The 20,704-nt window shown below is 43.5% G+C and overlaps 1 protein-coding gene across 8 annotated transcripts in view; it reads left to right on the forward strand.

Moving 5' to 3' along the window:
• LOC119185467 (uncharacterized) overlaps positions 1–20,704 on the forward strand; it is a 631,054-nt gene that overhangs the window by 528,110 nt on the left and 82,240 nt on the right. For all 8 annotated transcript variants that reach the window (XM_075883180.1, XM_075883179.1, XM_075883181.1 and 5 more), the window contains 4 exons: positions 1,937–2,119; positions 8,836–9,006; positions 12,455–12,523; positions 13,884–13,941. In XM_075883180.1, coding sequence (XP_075739295.1) covers positions 1,937–2,119; positions 8,836–9,006; positions 12,455–12,523; positions 13,884–13,941 — 481 coding nt within the window. The remainder of the gene's footprint in view (positions 1–1,936; positions 2,120–8,835; positions 9,007–12,454; positions 12,524–13,883; positions 13,942–20,704) is intronic.

The following is a 20,704-nucleotide window of genomic DNA, read 5'->3' on the forward strand; positions in this document are numbered from 1 at the left end:
ATATGTTGCTTAAGCCTGCCATGAAAGCTTTGGACGGCACAAAAAGCTATCATCCTCGTTAACCATTGTGACTCACCCAAAGATGAATACCGTGGATGCACATTTCAACTTTGCTGGAGCATCTGTGCAGAGTGCTTCAGCGGTGCATACGAGAGGATAACTAGGGAACTGGAAAGGCAGCAGCCACTGTGTGGAAACATCTCCCCTCCCCCCTCACCGAAGTGATCGAAGCCCTGAGTGAACGACGACATGCACATAGATTTATGGGAGGTGCAGACTTTTGTATTTCAGTGAGAGTTTCTGTCCTTGGTGCTAGGGCATCCGTTTTGTGTCTGTGACTCACTGTGGTTTAACTCTCTCAAGCCTCTCTTCGTGGAGAAGCAGCCAACAACACCTAGCCTTGCAACTTCCTACAAGGAAGCAGATCAAACTTAAAAATCAGCCAGATTCACTGTTTCAGGCCTTGCATGACTTAGCGGTAGCTTTGCCACTTTTTTACACTTCAAACTTTTATTTTTCTGATGGTGGTCATCGTAGCTTCATGCTGCGACTGGTAGGTCACAATCATGTCCTTTCTGGTTGAAATGTTTTGACGAACTTTCAACAGAGGAACTTCTGTACTCTGCCACCTGAGCCTTGGTTTAATTGAAAAGTCCTGCTTGAGATGGTTTAAATACTCGCGGTGGCTGGTGATCTTCATATAGTCTGCTAGAACATGTTTGTCATGTGACAAACCTTTATTCTTAATGTCACTGCGAGATGGATTTGTTTAGTATGTGTAGCTTCTATACTTAAATTGTTGACAAATAACGGTTTCTTGTAAATACCTACTTCATTCTCTCTGTAATATTTTTCTTTGTGATGCAACGTTGCACATTCATTTTTTCATTGTAACAGTGGAAAAAATCTTTGTACTCGACTGTGATTGGGGACAAGATTCTTGAAGTCAAGTTTAATAAATGTTCAGCCTGAGGATTTCTTGTAGCACCGATGTTAGCATGTTGATCCATTAGGCTTGCCTCTCATGACGCCAAATATATGTGATGTATCAATGTAGTTTACTAGCAGCTTTGCAAGTTAAGAGCACCGCAATACCGAAATTCATTCAATTGGGTCCGCTAAACATAGTTGCACATCTTTTATTTCCCAGCGTGCATTCTGAGGTAATGTCCCTGTGGCTGGTTTGCTATTTGCCGATAAATCAACCACTCCACATTGACGAGCCACCGAGACAACTTTGTGACTTGCGCGGACTTTCAATGCAGTCTGAGAAGCTTAATACATTAAATTTGTTTCAGTCGTTATTGGTGCTGAATTCATAATTGGCCATCGTAAGTACTCTGTACAGTGTAGAAAAAGGCTTCAAGGAAGCTAGAGCTTTCTATGCACAAGTAGCACAAGAGAGATAGCATGATGAGTCTCTCTTTGCATAGTCTCCTCATTGGCCTTGGCTTTGCTTCTCATTTTACGCCACAGTTGTTGCTACTAGAAAAGAAACATATGTGTCCTTAACATTGGCTGTAAATCATAAAATCACAAACACATTTAAGAAATTTCTGTGGGCTTTTGTAGGTACAAGCTTGACTGCTGACCCGAACGTGGCGGGATCGTAGCCTGGCCGCGGCCGCTGCATTTCTGATGGATGTGAAATTGTTTGAGGCTTGTGTCCTTAGATTTAGGTGCAGTTTAAGGAAACACAGGTGGTCGAAATTTGCGGAGCGTTCCACTACGACACCCCTCATAATTGTATAGATTAATACTCTATGCACAGGTACACCTCTAGCTCATTTAAGCGCATTGTTATCAAGGACTGCTATAACGAGTGTCTAGCCGCTCAGGGTTGGACTGGACACCCTCGGTTCTGAACTGATTCACCACCTTCTGAGGGCACGTTCCTGAACATTATGGACATGCCATGCCCTCTCAATCGCTGCAGGTTCTCCAAGGAGGTGCTGCTGCCTCCAGCTCTGCTTCAAAGATGGCCAACTACCAGCACAGCCCCGCACATCGTCGTCGCCTGGCAAACGAGCCAGTTAACTTGTACGTCGCTTCAGCATGGCCACTGCCGAATGGCTCACCTCATGGCCTGGAAGACTCTGAAAAAGACAGGCTAGGTCACGTAAGTAAACGCAGTTTGCACTAACAGGTTCTGTTCAGGTACTACCAGTTGGCTTTGCTTTATGAGGTTTCTCATGTCTGCATCTGCTAGTTGGCAGTGTCGACATGAGGACTTAGTTCGTTTCTCTATTCATGAAGTCAAAGTTTTTTCCTAAGGGAAACTCTTTAGTTTGTTTCAACTTCCAATGAGTGTGTAGAAAACTCTCTCAGGCAGTAGAATAACAGTGGCATTCCAGAACTCTTGTTTAGATTGGTTGAGAGAAGTTGCTACTGGGGGAGTGTTGTAGAATGTGCATGTGCACAAGCTGCTAACCTACAGAGAAATGCCTGAGACCCAGGTTATTGAGGGGTTCTTTTTATGGCAAGTTAGTTAATGCGTGGTGTCTGTGATCTTACAAAGCAAATGGGTGTCCAATATGATGATCGTTTGAGAATGCTTTTGTTTTCCCGCACAATAAGTTTGAATGAACTAGCGGGGGTTTTACTTTACGCTGTTCAATACTCTGACATTTGTGGTGCATTAAATTTTCTCTGTTTAGAACTGCAGTATATTCATTTTATTTGTAGCATCTTTTTATTGCCCACTCTGCTGCATTCTAATAAAATCTGCATCTTGAATTTTGTATTTATCATTAACCTTTCGTTGTTCAGTGGGCTTAAATACTCGAGTATGTGCTACTATATTATGCGAACAATGCACATAAATCTATCATTTTCATGCAAAGCAGTTCTCCTTGGTGTAAATTAAACGTTATTTTTAGGCTTGTGCGGATGTTCAAATGCTTCGAGTATTCGAACGAATAATAGAGTATTTGAATTCACTTCGATTCGAATTTAGATATCGAATGTTGCTCATGTGCTCAGATTTGGGTGCACGTTAAAGAACCCAGAGTGGTCGAAATTTCTGGAGCCCTCCACTACGGTGTCTCTCATAATCATATGGTGGTTTTGGGACGTTAAACCCCACATATCAGATTATCATTAAATATCGAATGTTTCGAAGTATTTGCCTTGCCGTTGACCCACCTTACCAGAGAAGGCGTCGCATTCGTATGGAATGAACAGCAGCAAAAATCATTCGACGAGCTGCGGCAACACCTTCAGAAGCCACCAGTCCTCGCACACTTTGATGATGACACCCCGACAACAGTGCACACCGACGCTAGCAATGTCGGCTTGGGAGCTGTACTCGTGCAGTGGCAGGATGGTGCTGAAGGAGTAATTGCTTACGCGAGCAGAACTCTTTCACGTGCGGTAGAAAATTATTCCACCACGGAAAAAGAGGGCCTTGTGGTAGTGTGGGCCATTATGAAATTCCGCCCATATCTGTATGGTCGTCCTTTCAATGTTGTCAGCGGCCATCACTCCCTCTGCTGGCTGACAAATTTAAAAGACCCTTTAGGACGGTTGGCGCGCTGGAGCCTGAAGCTTCAAGAATTTGACATGACGGTGGTCTACAGATCGGGGAAGCGACATTCAGACGCCGATTGCCGCCTTTCTCATGCGCCATACGAACCTGCAATGGCTGATGATGACGATACAGTCTTTGTCGGAGTTGCAAACACTGCTACTATCGCACAGCTGCAACGAGACGACCCGGAACTAGAACCCGTATTTCGTTTTTTGGAAGGTCACACTTTAGCTGTACTTAGACTGTTTGCGAGAGGGCTTTCGTCGTTTTGCTTGCGCAACGACGCCCTGTATAAAATGAACTTCACGTCGCACGAAAACGGCTACTTATTTGTCGTGCCAACATCTCTAAGGAGTGAAGTATTACAGGCATGCCACGATGAACCAACATCCGGCCACTTGGTTTACACGCGTAGGCTGTGCAGAGTGAGGCAGAAATACTATCGGCCAAGACTGACGGTGACCGTTCAACACTATGTTCGGACGTGCCTTGATTGCCAGCGCAGAAAAGTCCCACCCGTCAAACCACCAGGCCTTCTCCATTCTATTGACGTGCCTGTTACTCCATTCACTCAAGTCGAAATGGATCTTTTGGGCCCATTTCCCGCCTCATAGGCAGGTCGCAGGTGGATAGCCATCGACTACTTCGCTCGTTATGCCGAAACCAAGGCTCTGGAGAGGGGCACGGCAAGTGAAGCAGCCTGATTTTTCATGGAGAATGTGGTGCTGAGGCATGGCGCTCCTTCAGTGGTAATAACTGACAGGGGAACTGCATTCGCAGCCGAACCATTACGGACGGTTTTAAGACTTAGTGGCACATCCCACAGGTGAACAATGGCGTATCATTCGCAAGCGAATGGTCTTACGGAGCGTCTCAACAAGACACTTGTGGATATGCTCTGCGTGTACGTCGATGTGGTGCATAAAAACTGGGACGAGCTCTGGCCGTATGTCACATCCGCCTATAACACGGCTCATCAAGAAACAAGAACGCCATTCCGCCTTCTTCATGGTTGTGAAGTCACCACTATGCTGGATGCTATGCTGCCACACGAGTGCGAAAAGGTTGAGACGGATGCTGATTATATCACCCAGCCTGCCAAAGAAGCCCGACAACTTGCACGCCTACGTATTAGTCGCCAGCAGGACTACGATTCAAGGTGGTACAGCCTTCGTCACCGTCTAGTCTCGTACAAGCCAAGAGAGAAAGTTAGAAAGTTTGGATGTGGACTTCTATTTTTCTCCGTGGCCTCTCGGAAAAAAATATAAAGACGGTACTTCGGGCCCTATAAAGTTCTACGACTTCTCAGTGACAGGTTGTTTGTGATACTGCGCACTCTTTAAGGCGTTGAAGGTGTGCTCCAGAAGTTGTGCACGTTGTTCGGATTAAACCTTATTTCTCTGAATGAACTCGTGCGTTTCCAACGAGTACAAACCACTTTGATTATAAAGCATTGGGACGATGCTTTCTTGAATGGGAGGCTAATGTCACGGCTAAAGGCCGGGCAAGAAGACTGAGGACTACGAATTAATGAGCGTGGACAGCATCCACGGTTGCTCCGAGGAAGATGACGTCGAAGCGGCTGGTTTTTTGTTCTGTTAATACAGACCTCGTTTTTCTTGGTCGCATCGTCGTCCTGTATCCTGTTATTTTCACGTCGCGACAATATGAACGAATAGATCTATATTTGTCCCCTTGTAACCGCGTGTAAGGGTAGTTTCACTGCAGTGTAGTGGTGTTAAGCTGTGAAAGCACCTTGTTAGGGGAATTTTGCTCTGCCGCGAAGTTCTACTTTAAATTTACAGGGGCCCAGCAACACTGGTTAAGTATGGCCAGCTAACGCTGCTAATCGGTAGTCGAGGCAACCGAGAACATGTGAGCTTAATATTATCGCGTAGCACGTGACCTGGAATTCACTATAAATTCTCAATCGGATAAAAATTGCTCTCTTCTTTCAGCAAATGACGCCACTATGTCGAAAATCACTCGACACAGCCATGGTACCAGCCATTGGCTGATTTGAGCATGGTTGTTATTGGGGCCACCGTGGGTAGCCGCATGCGTATTTAAAGAAAAAGAAAAGAAAAAGAGTTCGTAAGGTCACCACGCACACCCGACATATTTTCTTTCCGTATGCCATCTCTCACGGCTTTGCTTCAAGCGCTTTCATCGAGACAAGAAGGGAGAATGAAGTTGTAGCATGTGGGGAATCTCTAAACTCCTCTCATGCTGGACAGGCTCTAAAAGTTTTTGCAGCGGTTAATTAGTGAGGCAATAAGCCTCTTTAGTGAATCTATTCCATGGCTACTTGCAAAGTTGTTGAAAAACACTTTAAATGAACATATGATCCTCAAATCGATTGATTATTTTTTGTAAGCTTAAAAGCCTGCTTTGTTGACTTATACATTCTAACTGTAATGAATAATGTTACGTATTTTACAGGTTATCACTTGCATCCTACTGAAAGTCAAATCCTGCTACTTCTCTAAGTTGTCTCGACTTCATTTGAACGGGAAAGAAAAGAAAGCACTTTTGCGTCGAGGCCTTATTTATATTTAAAAAAAATTGTGCAGGACAGTTAGGTCATGATAAATATGCCCATTTTTTTTTTATACATCGTATAGTCTATTTGATTCAAAATTATTTGACCAATATCGCTATTCGCTTCGAACCAAAAATACACTATTCGCACAAGCCTAGTTATTTTTGTTGTAACACCTTCTACGGAGATACTCTTGGGCAAATTGTAGGCTACGAATGAATGCACGACTCATGCGCTAATGAGTGCAAAAAAAAATTAGATGCCTTGTCTCTAGGTCTCAATGGCTGCAACCCCAATAATCCTCTGTTAAACAAGGTAACGAGAATCTCTTAGTGGCAGCTAACACTTCAAACAAGGAGGTGTACATATGATTCTTATTAAAATTATGTACTTTATCCAACTTGTAGCAACACCCCTCATCTCGGCACTTCAGACCAAAGTTTTTCTAGACTCCGTTTGTAGTACGGCACGCGGAAATGAGAAATTGATCTGTGAACCCTCATTTAATTGTGCTAAACGAGTGTACCGATTTATGTGTCGTGATATTAGAGAAAAAAAAAACTGTGCATTCCTTTATTGTAACAGTCTCTTGGGACCGTCATGCAGTCGGACCTGGCCTGTTGAGTCAAATGCGTGCGGCCATCGGAATATTGGCATTTTTTTGCTGCCACTGTTAAGCACGGTGGCTTACAGCTTGCGCATTAGAACAACCAGATTGTCTGAGTGCATGTCGAGACTGATTTCTTCAGTGCTTTTAGCCGCTTAATGGAATTCACCACCTGCCCCGATGACCTGGCCAATAACGAGGGCCTATCGTAACTACGTAGCTGAGCCAAACCCAGTTTTGGTCCAAATTGCAGTTTTTAAATTTAAAATTGAGGTCACGTGCTTGCGTCAGTGATAAAAGTAATACTCGAACTAGTGAAGATGGAACTGCATATTTTAAAACCTGTGTTCAGAAAATGAGACAACCTGTGCAATGAAACGATAGTCAAGCAGAGCTGTCAGTTTTTGTCCGTAATCTTATTATCGATGGAACATCTCTTCGATGCATGCATGGTCAACTATTGCAGTGTTATCGCTGGAATGTTCGATAATGTATACATAATTGCTGAACTCTTGTTGCTTGCATACATTGGCACAGCATAAGCAATGAAAGGTTCCAGAATTTTTTGGTGTGGCCTGTCCCCATAAGCGGTTAGAAATGTATGCTTTAATAATATAAGAACAGCTGCGGTCTAATGTCCTAAAACGACGTTATGATTATGAAGAACAGTGTAGTGGGGGCAAGTTGGGCCAGTTGGATTACGTTCATAATTGAAAATTTTGTTGAAGTGCACTAAAGTACGGACGCACAGAAGGCTGTACTTGTCGGTCTCTTCTGTCCGTCAGTTTTTAGTGTGCTTCAACAAAATTTTCAAATATGATCGTAGTGGGGGGCTTCGAAATTTTTGACCAGGTTCTTTAATGTGCTCCTAAAGCCAAGTACATGAGCCTCCCACATTTTTGCATTAATTGAAAGTGCGGCCAATACGGCTGGTATTCGGTCCCGCGACCTTAGGGTTAATGTTCGAGCGTAATCGTCGCTACACCACCATAGTGTGCATGTATTGGTTTGGCCAAGTGTAGCATGTTACGCGTTTCTGTCGTCGTGGCACTTCTCGGGGCTCTTCTTCTTCTGCGTGGTCATCTGCATTGTTCAAGGCCATCTCAACGATATCTGCATCCGACAGCATACTGGTAACGGGGACGTCCGCCTCGTTAGAAGCTTTGCTCAAAGCCTTCCAAAACCGTTTGCTTGTTTTTGAGCACTGTCGAGAGGATTGACAAGGGGGTGCCGAATTCTTTGGCGATGCACGACTTGCTTCGACATGCTCTTTCCACTTCCTTGATTAAAGCGACTTTTCTCTCCAACGTTAGCGATTTGTACTGCTTTGGGGGGCAGATCTTGGTTGATATTTGGAAGGATTCGTTGCACAGACCACGCACTGAATACTCGTCTCGCACAGATTGCTGGGAACACAGACAACTACCTCAAACATGCAAGGGCTAGCTTACGTGCTGGCGGTGCTGACGGCACGCTGCACACCGTGCAGAAGGCGTTCACAGGTGCACACACTTGATCATTCCCATATTTGCTTGAGAAGGCGGATAGCAAACGGCTGCGACAGTGGGAATTTCAAATTCACCCTTCACGACCGCGTTTAGCACGTATAGTAAGAGCTAAGCATTTGCACAACGTCCTCGTTTCCTGTTGGGAGTGGACTTTGCCTTCTTCCCTCCGGGTCAAGATTTGGAGATATGCGCTGTCCCCTGAAAAAACCTTTCAAGATAAGAGGGGGCAAATGCACGGCGCCTATGGTGGGCGTGGCGAAAAAAAAAGTTTCGTCTTGACCGAGATTTCAAGATATGCGAGTTCGAGTTAGCGAGGGTTTACTGTACACCCAGATATAACAAAATATCTTATAACGAAGTAAATAAAAATTGTCTTGCCATAGACGTACTGTTAAGAATGAATTTTCATAACGAACTTTCGGATATGGCAAACTTATTTTTCGTGTAAGATGCAATTTCGCTATGATGAGATTTGAGTGGTTTTGTTCGCATGCAATTTAGGTAATGTATAGTACCGCACACAGGCAGCATCTTTTACGCAAGTTAAAATGGCACTGTCCTATGGCTTGCTTCAGGTGTTAAATGCCTTTTCAGCTCTGATCAGGTTAAAAGTAGTGCATGCGCCTCATTGACCTGCCTGTTGCTGCAGGCACATGCGAGCAATACAGTCAGCCCTGCATCCAAGACCACCAGTACCCAATTAAGCGAAGGCCATGCTGTGGGTCAGCCCAGGAGCTTTTTTGGGACCCCCACACGGCCCCTGTCAACAGCTTCGCCTACTTCTCATAAAAAGGGGACCGGTAAACAGAGGCTTCGCCAGGTGAGTGGCTCATAAATGTACCTTAATGAAACGAAAATAAATTGCTATGCACTCGATCTGTAGCACTCGCCTGCAAAAACGAATGAGCACTTTCTCAAACCAAGGTGTCGCAGACCTAGAGCCTTTTTTTAGGGAAGGCCCCCTTTTTGGGAATGTAAATAAAGGGACACTATAGAGAAAAAGCGATTTTTCGCATATTAAAGGAGTACAAATGTCACAATCTCAAAAACGCCACTCTTGCTGCGATACAACGCTTGGCAAGTGAGACAACTCGCGAAAAGAAAATATGGGTAGAGACGCCGCAATGAAATTCATGCACCAGACCGAAGCTTTGTAGATCTCGAAGGCTTCTACTGGGTCCTACGTAGCTTCTAATAGTTAAAAATGAAGCACATTATCATCTGCGATTGCTATAGATCTAGCATACGAAGTTTCAGAATACTTATCTAGCCCATGTCTTGAAATTACGAAAAATACACTTTAAAATTTCGGACGTCACCTGCCAAATTAAAAAACAATAGAACCTTAATTGTCTCCGCTAATAATGAACTTATGTTAGTGAAACATATGGCATTAGAGTTCTTTGAGTGCAATTTGTCAATATAAACCAGCCCGTCGCTTCTCTTTAGTGTCTCTTTAAAATGAAATGTTTAGAGTTACTTTTAACTTTTGCATAGCATTTGTCAACGTGAACTTCAAGTATTTAATCTTTCTAGTGCAACTTGTAGGTTTCGAAACATTAATCAGTTTATCGTGTTAAGAGCAACATCTTTTTTTCAGAACTGGAAGTTGCAGCAAATTGACAGGCAGTGTTTCAACAATGTGTAATTAGTACTGACTGAAAGAAAAGTGTGTTCAAAGTGCTCTTGAACAGAAGTTATATTGCGAACTCATCTTGACGTCGAACACAGATCGGGTTTTTGAAAGTCGAGCAGATTCAGCACCGCCTCCGTGCACTCGAACATCTGTGAAGCAGTCTACTCTTAGCTGAAAAAGCTAAAAGGTTGCTATTTCTGAAGTAATCATTCAGGTTTCACAGGTTCGTGCTACAAATAGGCTGATGCAATTCTTTCTTCCTTCTGTGAATCTTTTGCCACATTGCATGCTTCTTTAAAATTTAACATTTTCCAATTATATTACAATACTGATCAAGCCAGCTTAGGCTTCGCAACAGTTTTGCAAGCTGGTTGTCCGGGCTTGCAGCTGGCTCAAACCTTACCCGTGCCGGATGAGGTTTGCTACACTTGCAGTAAAGCTTGACATGGTGTTAGAGTCACAGTTATACAATGAAAAGTGCGGCTCTAGCAGAGGCCCCGCTTAGTGGGTGTACTGTATTTCTGCTGTTATATTCGATGACAAGTTCAATCTCGACCGTGGCATCCTCATTTCGACAAGGGGATGCCACTGCCGAGATGGAACTTGTCACTGAATGTAGTACCAGAAATGCAGCATACATACATGAAAATACAGTATAACATAGAAGCACTGATGCAGCCTTAGATTTTTTTTTTTCTGAAGGCAGATGAACATAGACTTGCACCCTACACTTAATGTCAATCACTGTGCTATCTAGCTCTTGAGTGGGACTAAATCTACATTCTACTTTAATCGTGGAGGCGACCTCCAGTCGCTTTTATTATCTGGGTGGGGCCTCTCCGGCCCACCAAAGTTATTTCAAACTGTAATGCAGATTGTTTATGCGCCTGTTTCAATTAAAGTCCTTCCATTGCAAGCTTTGAAACTGGTTTGCATGTTTTGCTCGTAAAATTCCAGAACTTGAGGTAGCAGTGACTTTACTTGGGCTCGTCTTTTTGTAGCTCTGTTTAGCACATAGCTTGTGTGCTAGGCTTTGTTGGAGTGTTCACTTGTTGTTATTTCAGTTTTGTTGACAGCGCTTATCTTTGCGAACCGTGAAAATGCTCTAGGCATGTGATTCATAGTGCCATACCTATAAGACCAGGGCACGCTATTATGTAAACATACCCCGAGTACTTCTTGTTAGGCTAGTTGGTAAAAACATGGCTGAACATAAGGAATGCAAGGCAGAATACGGCTTAGGTTTTACTTGTATAGAGTCGAACCTGCATATATTGAGATCTCAAAGATATTGCAACTATACCCTGTTTCAGAAGTTCCCTTCAGCACTGTGAAGGCTGCAGGGCCCCCAGCCAATGAGACAGGCGATCAGCCCCTCTACATGTATTCATCCGCGCTGCGTCTGCTCATTGAATTGTCCTTCCACGCTCATTGCATGTAACGTGGGTGGCTTATGGACTATAAAAAATAAGTAATACTGTCAAACTGGCCATTAATCTTCAACTTCGGGAAGTTTAGCGTCCTAACTATATGATTTGTGGCTCGACGGAAGACCGGTAGACGCTCGTGCCGGCAGATATCTTCACTTTGTGGCTCTCTGACGCTGTTCGTGGCTCTGGTATGACTGCTTCTCTTTCGACGCGTTCCTTCTAGTCTCTCGCTGCAATGTTTCTTTTCTATTTTTTTTGTTTCACCGAAAGAGCATCTGACACGCGCGGAACGCTGTGCGAGGTCGCATGTCTGATATTTGGCGATGCAGTGTTTTTCGCCTGGTGGCACAGCCCTGGCATCAGCGCGTTAGGCTTATCAGATATGGCTACACAAGCAGCGTATCTCGCTAATAACGACAAAATGTACCTGATGCTTCATCCACGGAGTAAAATCAAACAAATCGATGGCTCCTTTGATCATTTATTTGTTGCTGTCAGCGCGGTGGGCGTTTAGCCGGTGCAAATTCGAATCAAAGCGGGTGGTCGCTCTGCATTGGCGCTGCCATATTGATTTGTAACCATAGTTACTGCCGGTAACTGACACTAAAAATTAGATGCTCAGGAAATAAATGCGATGAAGAAACATATTGCACACACCAAACAAATGTCAATTTTAGACAACCCTGCCAATTTGAAGGCACTTCTATGAGGGGCTACGTTTCGCTAAGCAAGTGTGTGGCTTTCTTACACCCCGTAGCTTTGGTAGTGCTGAACCAAAGTGGTGTAACAGAGTATAGTTAAATATGTCATATGATTCAATAGGGAACTTTAAAAAGGTTAGCCATATTTTCTGTGCGCAAGCTCATTTTACCGCACTGCTTTATGTTAATGCAAGAAAGGTAGCTTTACAGCAGTGTGTGAGGACTCTTTAAGCTCCTATTTTTCAGTGTTCAGTAGTTACATGTGCAGTTTATATATGAAAGCAAGGGTCATGTGTAAAAGTAATACAGCATTTATGTAAACAGAACCACTACCCACATGTGCAGCTCTTTCGGCGCCAAAAAGCCATTAGTCTGCCTCTGCCTGAATTTCGGCCTTGTTCTGTTGGCATCACTGATTGTCGCTCTTCGGCTTGCTACAATTTCGCATGTGGCATGTGTTTAGTAACTCAGCCCTGCGTTCTTTTTCGTGTGCACTTTCAGTTCTGGGCACAGGTCTTGGAGAAACCTGACACAGCACTTCTCTTGTCACCAAGCCGGCAACGACCACAGGTGGGTTTTGCTCCTTGTGCTGTTGCTCTAAGGTTTTGGAAACATTTTGCGGTACAGTATCGTTGGGAGAGTGCAGCGCTGTTTGCATTATGCTTCCGTGTTTGCGGCTTACGTACCAGTGCCTTGAAGAACTGTTTATTTTTCACAGCAACAAGTTCTAGGTACAATAGAATAAAGTTTATTGGAACACATTTGAGAGCACTCAATGTTGTTGGCCAGGCAATAAAGAGCACGTTGCATGAAGTCATCGTACTTACTCAATCTCATTGTCGACTCTAATGTAGGTCGACCTTTTATAATTGCTCAGCATAACACACCCACAAAAGAAAATCGTGAGCGCATTTAATAAAGACATTTATGTACCATGTCGCTGAAGAAAAACTGGAATTTCAGTTTAGAATGGTGGCTTCATGGCAGCACCTCAGACCTCTACAGACAAGCTAGCTTCACGGCAATCGTCAGGGATTATCTGTAGAAAAGCTTCTGCGAATCATTGCTTAAAGTACTGCTTGCATGCAAAGAAATGTAGTATATGTCACAGGCACGGCTGGAAGATAAACTTAATGTTGTAACCATGCCACAGCGTGCCAGATTTCTTGTTAATTTAGGTTTTGGTTGTAAGTCTACCACGGAAACTAAACAAATTTTGGTTTCTATTGAAGTCAACTGCCCACAATAGATTTCAGATTTAGATAAAATGGGTATATCTACAATGGTATAAATACGGTACTAGATAGGGGGAGGGGGAGAAATACAGGTAAGGTGAGCATCTGGGAGTTTCGCGCCAGTGCAAAGGAGGCAATTGAAAGTGAGCAGCTAAGCTAGAACTGAGCTCTCCATATGGCCGATAACAGAGGCAGGTGGCACTCCCCCTATCTTGCAGATAACATGAAATGATTGCCAAAGCTGGGCAAAATGACTGGCTACTAAATGTGTGTTGTCTTCACACACATGCTCAATATTGGAGGTGACATGATAAAAAATTAGAGACATTGTGTATAGGCACTTGAGCTGCCTGTGCAGTCTATAAGCACTACGAAATTCTTTCAACAGCAAGTATTTCACTTTTTGTTTCTGTATACGTTGCTCGGAATGGTGGCTTGACTGTAAAAGCAAAGTTTGGGGTGCCTACACCATAGTCGGTAAAACAAAAGTGGAACTCACTCACTCACTCGAGAGATACATCTTGTGTTTTGCACTCGCTCGGACCCAAACTCGCCAAAATATTGCGCCCCGATTCGTAGCTTGATCTGTGTCTGAGTGAGTCCAAGTGACTCGACTTATGAGTGAGTTCGCCGACCTATGGTCTACACCGCTATGCGCTTCTTCACATCTGTGCCTACGATTTTTCTTTCCTCAGGTGGCTGATGGTAGGGTTGATGAGAAGACAAGCAAGTGCTCGTCAACAAACATTAAAGGTAAGCTGCACACCTCTCTCAAAATATGTCGCTGTGAAGTGCATGTTGAAAGGGAGTATGGTTTCTTCTAAATATTGTACGACAGTGTAGAAAATAAAGGTGTTGGACAAGGGCAGGAGCATGGCAGGCAACCCTGTGGCAGGCTGGCAAAAAGGCAGAGCAACGGGAGAACGTGCAGAGGGAGAACACATAAACCGAGCTTCGGCGAGACTGCTCTCCTGTGTTTACTGCAGGCTGTTTTATGGAGTGGAAAGAAAGGCGATTCGCGAGCGAGGCATGAGCAACATGACTGGCATGCCCACACGGGGATGGTAGCAGGGTTGATAGCCCGCGTTTGTTCTATTCATAAAGGGGTGCCAAAAATGTATTCTTGAATTACCGTTGATATCGATTCTACCGGTACTCTATAGTTTTTGAAGGAATAATACACTCCAGACTGGAATGCTTTTTTACTAAGCACCTGATAATCAATAAAGCACAGTATCGGTTTCAAAAGGGTAAATCTACGGAGTCGGCGCTATTAGATAAAAAAGAGGAGATATTAAAAAACACGAAAAACAGAACCTACGCCTTAGGTCTTTTCATTGACTTGAAGAAGGCCTTTGACATAATCAAACATGATATTCTGATATCTTAGTTGCATGATTATGGTGTAAGGGGCGTGGCAGCTAAATTAATACAAAGTTATCTTACCTAAAGAAAACATTATGTTAAAGTGGGTAACTTTGTTTCCCCAATGAAAACTGTTAAAAATGGTGTACCGCAGGGTTCAATCCTTAAACCGTTACTATTTATAACATATATTAACGATCTGTGTGACATTCCAAGATCACCAAAATTAATTATTTACACTGACGACACCAACATATTTTTTACAGGTAGAATACTCATGCACCTTAAAACTGAAGTAAATGATTACTTACTCAAATTAGAAAAATGGCTTCATCAAAATAAGCTCATGCTTAATATATCTAAAAGTAAGTACATAGTATTCCAGCCTATTAACAAGCCCTATGAGGACGACATTAACATTTTTTTCAAAAAGCAAAAGCTGGAGCAGGTTAAATCGCAAAAATTTCTCGGAGTGTGGTTCCAAGAAAATTTGTCTTGAAATACTCATGTTGATAGTCTCGCATCCAAACTAAGTAAGACTGTTGGGTGTATATTTAAAATAAATCCACTTATACCAATTTGGCTTTAAAAAAAAAAAAAGATATACTATGCTCTTTTTTATTCGTGTTTAAATTATAGTATGCTAGTATGGGGCACTACAAGTGAGGAGAAGTTAAATAAACTAAAAATCTTACAGAAAAAAGTTCTCCGCCTATTCGATTATTGTTATGGCAACCCAAGGGAGATTCTTAGCGGTCCATTATTCATAAAACATGGTATACTCAAAGCAAGACAGGTGTATGAATATAAGCTATTACTTTACATTTATAAAAATAAACTCCACACTATTACGGCACCGGAAGACGCACTCAAATACTCGCTCCGTAGGCAACAATTTCGCGTTCCTGCTACTAAGACGGGATATGGTAGAGCCCCAATTGCATACCGTGCCCCACGGCTTATACATCATTTGGGTGAACAATTAAATTTTAACCTTTCATTAATGCAATTCAGATATCACATAAAACAACTCCTCTATAATTGATTAAAGTAAACATCATGTTTCCAATAAACTTCTGGCTAAATTCCACATATATTCTCACCTTTAGGTACAAAACGCGTGTATATACAGTAGCATGTACGTACATATGGGCAGATGTATGTATTAATATGTGAGTGTATTATGTGAATATATCAATATGTATGTGTTTTTTTTCATATGTAATGAAAAGAGCCTCGATGTCCGATTCAGTGTGTCTATGCAGCCTATTTTTTGTACCTATATGTCATCTATTTTTGCTTTTATGTTATTTCTGTGTTTCTGTTATTATGCTGCTTCTTGTATTGTGTTAATTATTATTCAATGTAGTACTGTTTGCTGAACTTTTTTCGCGTAACGAAGCCACGTCAGGCCGAATGGCCTTTAGCTTCGCTTCGTGTTTCTGTATTCTCTCCAGAAAAAAAATCTGCTCATTTCATTTCAAAAGGGCATAGCAGTGGCCTATCTCCACGCAGTGTCATGGACAGTGTGCTTGCATGACACCGGGGGTCTCATCACACAACAAAAGGGATTTTTTACAAACTGAAAGTATATCAATTACGATGCCACATGGTTGGGATGAACAAAAAGAAATGCAGCCTGGAAAAATGGAACACTTTATTGGCCAAAATTGTGCCCAATGGGAGAAACCAATGCTCAAAGTGCAGTGAAAACAGCATGGATAGACGCCAGTCACCTGAAATCTGAAAATCTGTCATTTCTTGCTCATCAGTGTAAAACTTTGAGTTTTTGCAGAGGAGTGGAAACATTCAGAGGCATTCGCAACCTGAGCAGGCCAGTACCTACGTGTGTAACAGGTCGTTGCATAAAAATGAAGTGCATGTGACTTTACACTCTCGGAAAACAGTCTTGATGTTTGAAACTGAAAATAGAAGCGAACCTTTCTTGGTGGTCTAGTGGCTAAGGCACTCTGCTGTTGACCTGCAGGTCATAGGATCGAATCCCGGCCGCGGCCGCCATATTTTCGATGGAAGCGAAAATGCTTCCAGCCTATGTGCTTAGATTTAGGTGCACGTTGAGAACCTCAGGTGGTCGAAATTTCTGGAGCCGTTCACGAGGGCTTCCATCATAATCATAATCATCATCATAATCATGCGGTGGTTTGTTTTAGGACATTAAACTCCTACAAGAAAAGGGCAATAAAAAAAAAATCGCCACCATATCCACAAAGTGAGTGACCTTACAAGAGCTTACTCGGTGGTGCACGGGGCGTTTCTTGGCGAGACCATTTCTGTAGGAAGGCTTGTTAACGAGCCAGCGCATGATTGGTACGCTGAAGGCAGCATTGTCGGGCACGTTAACCACCTGTTCCTTCATGCTATACTGGCCGCTGGCAAGAGTCGAATTCCTAACGATCATAAATAGCAGATGCGGAGCTATCTGGCGTTCTTCAATGGGGTTGAGAGCAGGCAAGTGTTTTTTTCTTTCCTCCCAGTTCGGAGGCGGCGCGAGTTTGCATGCGACCAGACGAAACACCGCTGACACCCTACTTTTTTCCTTTCTTTAACATTCCTTTCTCTCCTCCACTACTCATCCCCCGCGTGGTGCTATTGAGGTTACCTCCTGAGAGAGAGACAGTTACGACGCCACACTTTTCTCTTCACTTTTCTTTCTTACAAAGCCACTTTGTGGAGAAGAGTGGGCAGGTCATTGAAAACCGAAGCCTTGGGTGGCAGCTTGCCATCTAGTGAGCATTTTGGAATCGCCGGAGAGGCAACCTTAAGCGGTGACCGCAGAAGTGCACACACTGGCAACACTAGTGTACAAGCCGGCAGCCGCCGTACATCAAGCCGTGAGCAAAAGGAGCAAGCCCCTAATAAAGCAAATGGTGTCCTCCAATACTCCAATGCCTACTACACTGCTCAAGGGGGGAGGCTACCACAGAAGGGCAACGTTTTTGTTTGTTGAGATCTCCCAATGAAATTTCAGTGTAGTCTAATTTTAAAGCCATTTGAATAACCACAAAATTTCATGCATTTTGGTTCACTGGTTCCCAAGTTACAGTCATTTATTAGGGTAGTGCGCATAGGTTTTTCAGTCAGGCGCTTGTGAATGTAATAAATGGGCTAGCGCCGTGAAATTCACTGTGTCGTAGTGTAAAGCATCCATCCAAAAATCATCAGAGACCTTTTTTTCAAATTCCTTGCAGAAAATTTATAGCAGAGCAACAAATTTGGTGTTTGCCATTGAGATTTTATCAATGAAATTTTAATTATCACAAATTACAGATGCAACAAATGTAAAAAGCAGTTTTGTCACTGTTTGGCCTATTTTTCAGAGTACATAATAAAACAAATATGATAGAAATGAGATGAACGCTTGAAGAGATATCGCCAGATAAAACAGCCTCACTGGCCAAAAACAGTCATTCTGAGAAAACTGGCTTTGAAAGTTTCGAACTCGTATTTTAGTCTAAAATTACCCTGCAATGTAGCTAGAAATTTTTTTAAAACTCTTTTCCTTTTCCGCTTTTCCTGCTTGTGTTGCAGCCGTTCCTGAGCCTTTTTCACACGTAAAGCGTTTTTCTCCGCTGCCATTGGTTGCCGGCATAGCGCCGAGGTTTGGTTGCAAAACAATCGCTATCTTCCGCGGCTAACTCCTCGTTTGTCCTAGAACCTGTTGGCAAATGCACAGTCGGCGACGCCGTTGCACTGTTCGAGGCCGTAATCACTGCAGTTAGCGAGCGCAACTCGTTAGGCGCACTTGAGCTCGAAACCCCAACACCAGCCTGACTTGTGACGACGGAGCGTTGCGCCGATGGCGTAGCAACCTCGACGTCGCGATAAGCATCAATGCAGTCATCGTCTTGAAAAGACGAAGGAGAAGCTGCTCAGCATCTATGCGACTGTCGCCCAGCGGTGGCATGTGAACAAGCCTCACCATGCGTACGAGCGTCATCGGACGCTTTCTTGAACAGAATGCGTGCAGAGTCTCAAACTTTGCCCTGCCCACTCTTAGCGACAGAACAACAATCAGTGTGTCGTAAACAAGGGGCAAGATCATCTCATAAAGGCGGTAAAAGATTGAAGAGCCTGTGTGAGAACCGAGCGAAATGATGGCAAACGAGACACACAAAGCACGCCCAGAGAACAATGGTGCTTGCAAGGCCGCGCTGAGCAAGCACCACTGTTCCCTGGGCGTGCTTTGTGTTGCAATTTTTTGGTTTTCAAAAAGCGAGCCCCTCTTAAGGCATTCCTTGTGGACAACTTCAGGTCCTGCATGGTTTCACTGAGAGCTTGCACTGCCATCTGGTATTTACAGTCGCGTAGTCTGAAGTGCCAAGGCACTCTAGTGCTTTGTGTGGAACTATCGCTGTAGAAGTTTCACAAGCCCACATCTGCATCCAGACCCAAACACTCGTTGAGCTTCTATTTCTCGTGAAGTCATTGAAGGTGTTAACGAGGGCAGTCAGTCGTTTGCTGGTTCTTGATGCCCAGATGGGCAAGTTGTCTGGCTTTTCAGGCGCGCTGAAGGTACATGGTGATGTCGAGGTTTTCTTGGTCGGTGATGTTGGGTGGTATGACATCGAGCATGATTGTGAGTCTACTATCATGAGACATTTTGAAAGGCTTCATCTGGGTGGTTTCTTATAGTGCCGTGTTGCAAGCAAAAGTTGCACGGGTTGAGAGTGTCCCAATTTATGTATTTGACGTTGACTTGCATACTACTGTCTTGACAGCTGTCTACAGCTATGCAAGAATTTGTGAGAGTTGGTAGAGCTTTGCCGTCGTTGAGTTTTTCTTTTAGTCTGTGTGTGTGCATTGTTTTAAGACTTCAACTTTTTCTGTGAACCTGCGGCACCTTCTGTACAGGTCTGGCTTTTTGGTGCAATTAACGTGAATTAAGTGCACTCAATTAGGGTTTCTTCTAGTATTACATAGGTGGCACGAAAGAAAAAAGTAGCCTTTCATTCTTTTGTAGCAAAAAGGTGCAAGAAAAGCTGTCTGCATTTCTCGAATATTGCTATATATTGAACTAGTTATTTCAGAGTGTCATGCTCTAGCTAGGAGTGGTCGGATGTGCCTTGGACATTGTAGAACAACATAGTTCTCCTCACATAGTTACTAAGGCTTCCTTTTTGACACGTCAGCTAGGGCTTGCATGGGGTGGGGATTCCCATTTGTTTGCTGCTCAAAACGTGGAGACCGATTTGCTCTTGCCGCTCTTGATTGCTCTGTCGATTGACAGCATATGCGTCTGTGGCACGTGTTTTGCGGCGGGGATTGTGAGCAGGTTCTGTACGGTTTGAAGTCGCTGTTATTGAAAGTTCTGCAGCAGAGGAAAAATTCATACTTGTCCCAGATTTGAACCTGGGACTACCTTTCGAGGACTATCGCTCTTACTATCTGAGCCTGCAAGGAATCTAGTAGATATCGGCCTAAGGGTAAATTAAAAGCTGTAAGCACGGGATGCAGACATAATTTGGCATCCCAGAGTTATGAGATGACTATTGATTTTTGCTGATGCAATCAGTACCACTGGTCAGCATAGATAACAGCATTTTCACTTTTGCTCGGTAGTGAAGGGTAAATTAGTAGAACAGACTGCTTCATATTTGCTTCATATGTCCACTGTGTGTACGGAGGGCCAGAATTCTAGCAGCTAATGGGTGCAATATTAGAATTCTCTCGCAAGCACATTGCCTGTAAGCATCTTGTGCTTCCTGTAAGCTGAGCTTGTTCATGATGGCCATCTGCAGGCCATGCAGCTGCACCGACAAAAGATCAGTGTCGATCACTGGTCCAGCCTAGGGAAATTACCGGTTGCCAGGTTTCACGGTTGCCGCGTCTTATCAAATGATCTGTGCGGACAGCTGCCAGCAACGAGTCTGAGCAAGCGCGAGCGCTTCGACAGAGTAAGCAGTTATTGTCGTTGTCCCTAACATGTTGTGGTGGCTTAGTGGTGTAAGCATGACGGTGGCATTTTAACTCTTAAAAGGGACCTTTGAATAAAATGTTAATTGGTTTGGATTAATAAAATTTAGGAACTTTGTGATGTCACGAGTATTGCGTTGGTAAGTTCATCATTAGCAGACGAAATCGAGGTAGAAGTGTTGTTTTAAAATTTCTCGTTGAAGCCTCCGCCCGTAAC

Source organism: Rhipicephalus microplus, unplaced genomic scaffold, assembly GCF_043290135.1.
Source record: "Rhipicephalus microplus isolate Deutch F79 unplaced genomic scaffold, USDA_Rmic scaffold_15, whole genome shotgun sequence".
In the NCBI taxonomy this organism is placed as follows: Eukaryota; Metazoa; Arthropoda; class Arachnida; order Ixodida; family Ixodidae; genus Rhipicephalus; species Rhipicephalus microplus.